General features: G+C 34.1%; 1 protein-coding gene across 1 annotated transcript in view; it reads right to left on the reverse strand.

Moving 5' to 3' along the window:
* Nucleotides 1–3,756, reverse strand: part of LOC108909984 (sodium-coupled neutral amino acid transporter 9 homolog) — a 33,306-nt gene extending 29,550 nt beyond the window's left edge. Inside the window, exons 1-4 of the mRNA XM_018714466.1 lie at nucleotides 3,509–3,756; nucleotides 2,014–2,122; nucleotides 1,788–1,919; nucleotides 1,618–1,732 (exon numbers count right to left, since the gene is read on the reverse strand). Of these exons, the coding sequence (XP_018569982.1) occupies nucleotides 1,618–1,732; nucleotides 1,788–1,919; nucleotides 2,014–2,122; nucleotides 3,509–3,539 (387 nt within the window). The 5' untranslated portion in view covers nucleotides 3,540–3,756. The remainder of the gene's footprint in view (nucleotides 1–1,617; nucleotides 1,733–1,787; nucleotides 1,920–2,013; nucleotides 2,123–3,508) is intronic.

Genomic DNA, 3,756 nt, shown 5'->3' on the forward strand with positions numbered 1-3,756 from the left:
TGAGAGTCACTTTTCGCTAAAATTGATGGTTTTCCCTGCAAAGTGAAAAAACTGTTTTCCTCACTTATTTGTTTAAATAGAAAAGTTAGCTAATAAAAGTTTTTTACTCACGAGACGAGAGATGTCTTGTATTATGTTCCTTTAGACAATTTTACAATAATCAAGCGGATAGGACTTGTTTCGAGTAAAAATTTAATTTGCTTGGTCTAATAAGTAAATTTGCTTCAAAAGACGGACGAATAAACCTGTTTTATAAAAACATGCACTATGTTTTTAAAATATTTTGTTAAAGGTGGAGGCAAACGAAAAGCTCTTGGCGTTGTTTTATATGTAAAGAGATAAGTTGGCTGGCTACCTTATGAAAATTTGTTTTTATATTTTTTCATATTTTTTAATATTCATAAACCAAGTCGGAACAATTTTGTTAATTATTAGGTAAATATATCACTTTGTTTTTTTCTGTTACTTAATTTTATTGTAAATACAATTTTTAAAGATCTGATATTATTATTAATAATATATTTTTTTAATTACGATTATAGTAGGGCTATTGGCGAAGATATCCATGATAAAAAATGACGTTTTATGAAGAAGAAATTGACGTACTCAGAGTTTTTACAAATCGCACAGTTTTCCCGATATTACATAAACATAGTTTATTTTTAATAGTACCATTTGTGCCACTTCTTTTGAAAACACTCTGTATAGTATTTATGTAAGTTGTAACAAGTTACTTACTGTTGCATTGTAAAACACTAAATATTTCTTAGTAAGTCGTAAATTTTAAATTTCCATGAAACTAGTAAATATTACATATATTGATTTACCAATTGACGTTATATTGCCAACAAATCTGCCCTTAATTACGGTCATCAGTCACATTCTTCGTCCATGACGTCTAAAGACGGAAAATATGCCTAACGAAACCTATTTTTAAAAATGAGTTCCTGATATGGTGTTCGAATTCCGTAGACATTACGTCCTTATCGCATTCGCTGCTTATTTCGGCTCTGATGCAATTGTTTTTAAGGATTTGTATTCGATATGGAACAATTGTTGTCTCGGTTTGTCAATGGCATCAACAGCTAGACTATTTGCGTGAAAAATTAAAAATAACAAAAGTAATGTGTCCGGGTCCGGAACAGTAGGCAGTGACTCATTCTCGACATGTAGATTCTTGAGCATATTCCTTGAGCGTATCATTTTAGAGAGTTTCAAAAATTATTATCAATAAATTGGTATATCCAAGAAGTAGATAGGTACTTTTTTTGTACTAAGGTAAGTATTTAACAATTTTGTCCTCACAGGCAAAGATGACCTGCTAGACAAGGCTACATAAACTCAATAAAATCACTAAAACTCTATTAAAATCACAAACATCGCTGAAAAATCAGTCGTACCACCGATAAGACACTAGAAACGATACTGTCGCCTATTGAAGAAGTACTTTTACGTCTCCTAATCTAGGAGGTGTGTTATTTCGCGCTACAAAAGTTTTTATATTCGCCCAGATTAGTTCAATGGGGTTCAGCTCACAAGGTTATGGTGGCTATCGAAGAAATCGCGAGCTTCAGCCATTTCACTCTCTAAATTTTTTTGCTATTCTGTTGTACTTACAAATGTTGGTTCTGATGGTATTTTCTGGTAGATATGGTTGTCGAACAATCCCGCCGAGGCTACTAACCCATTGACCTCGGGACCAGAAGAATAACTCGGTGGAAACAACAGTTGCCTGTAAAAAAGTGAAAATTACTTTTATGAAAACCTAGACAATGTATCGTTCTTACTTTTTGATGGGATTTTGGATGCTGAACGGCGTAGTTGCCGAGTTCAACTTCTTTTCCATCTGCCTGGCTCTATCCTCCTCGCTTTCTGTACTATAACTCTCCTGTTTAAAGATTTGCGGCTCTCTGACCGTCCTGCAGAGAAAGAAAACGTGTTTAATACCCGTTTTATCGTATAACGGTTCGTCAACCGTCTAAAACACATCCCGAATGGATTACAGGCACTTACCCGAATCCTTGAGACGCAGAAGAGGAGCTGGAGCTCATCAGCGGTTCAGTTTCTGAATCGGAGTCCTGGTTTTTACCCTTGATGATCATTTTGTAATTTCTTATTAGGTCTGAAAGAGGAAATAATGAAATAATCACGTAGTTTAGGTGAATACCTATTCATTTTGTAGTTATATCTATGTACATATGTCTATTACAAATTTGTTACAGTAGTTTTCTTAAAAATTCACGTATCTTGAGAAATTAGCATTAGCGAGAATCACCGAAACTCGCCGAAGTCGTCCCGAAGCGAAGCGTATCTTACGATGGTCTCGAATCGCGCAGCACGCAAGTAAAACAATCAACAATGCCCTTGCCAACAATGAGCATATAGTGGTGGGAGTGTTGTTTGTTGTCGCGTGTGTGTAGAAGCCTCGAGTGTAAAGTAAATTTCGTTTAGTTGTATAATTTTCGGATTTATTTCGGTGTGATTATTGTGATAGTGAACTAAAACAGTGTAGATAAATATTTGATTTTAAAAATCTGTGTAGTTTGTGTGGAATAGTGACCAATCCAGCTTCGAATTTCGGCTGCTGCCAGACAGACTACAGACAAAATTAAGGTAATGTAAGCTTGTAACAGTTTAAATTCAAATGTAAATGCCGTAAATACATCATGTGTGTGTTGTTTGTAAATTAATAACAACAAGCTTCTCAACGTTTGGTTTTGAAGAGGGGAATTGTTTCGAAAGGTATCGTAGAGATTCTCAGACCGAAAATTATAAAAAATTTGAACGGTTGCGACAAAAGATCTGTCTTAAATCGTTGGTCTGTGTTTTATTTTCCACAAGCTCGTATAGTAGAAATGGATTTTAACCGATTTAAACAATTTGCGTAAGCTAAAATACATGTATCCAGTAATACACATTGAGGCTACCTATAAGAATTAATCATGTTCTCACTAAAAACAGGGCCGTATCGTGAAAGTCGTATAGGTAGGCGTAGTTTTTGGGGATTTAATAAATTTGTTAGTAAAATTTAGAAAACTCTACAAGATCTAAAGGTACCTACTTATGATTTGATACAAAACGATACCTAACCTACTATTTTTTAACAGAAAATAGCCCAAAAAGTCAAAAGTAAGGACTAAAAAGTTGAAAAGTGCTTTCAAAATATTGACCCCAATAATTACTGTTGTCAGAAATAAAAAAAAACAGTTCCTTTTCCTCTATTGTGTACAGAAATATTAATAGATAATGACTTAAAATCTTCTATTGTTTTTATACCGAAAAACCACTGAAAATTTTCAGTTATTCACATGGTGGATATTATTTTTTTATAAATAGACCCGGGAATTAACTTTTTTGGTTTTGTTGGTGGTAATCCGGAATGATCCGGTTGTTTTCCGAAATAATAACTTATTTATACTCCCATAGAATATTACTTCAAGAAGAATATCAATAACACTTTGAAAAAATATATTTTCTTTTTCTCGCGAGGAAACAATTCGATACTTACCCCTCATGGTGATCAAAGAATACAATAACATTCACAATTTTTCACAAACAAGACACTACGGGTATTCTGCCGGGCAAAAAATCAACTAGCAGCCGTTAGTTCCTCTACGGGAGTTTTTCAGTTTGACCTCACTATTTTTCAACCTCAACAATATTGTCATTATCACTAAAAAAATATGTTTAGATCGTCGGTCTTCTGACACGTGACGAATACAACTGAGGAGTGTTAGACAGTAGTTTGTCCCGGGG

The sequence above is a fragment of the Anoplophora glabripennis genome, unplaced genomic scaffold, assembly GCF_000390285.2.
Source record: "Anoplophora glabripennis isolate ALB-LARVAE unplaced genomic scaffold, Agla_2.0 scaffold721, whole genome shotgun sequence".
Classification (NCBI taxonomy): domain Eukaryota; kingdom Metazoa; phylum Arthropoda; class Insecta; order Coleoptera; family Cerambycidae; genus Anoplophora; species Anoplophora glabripennis.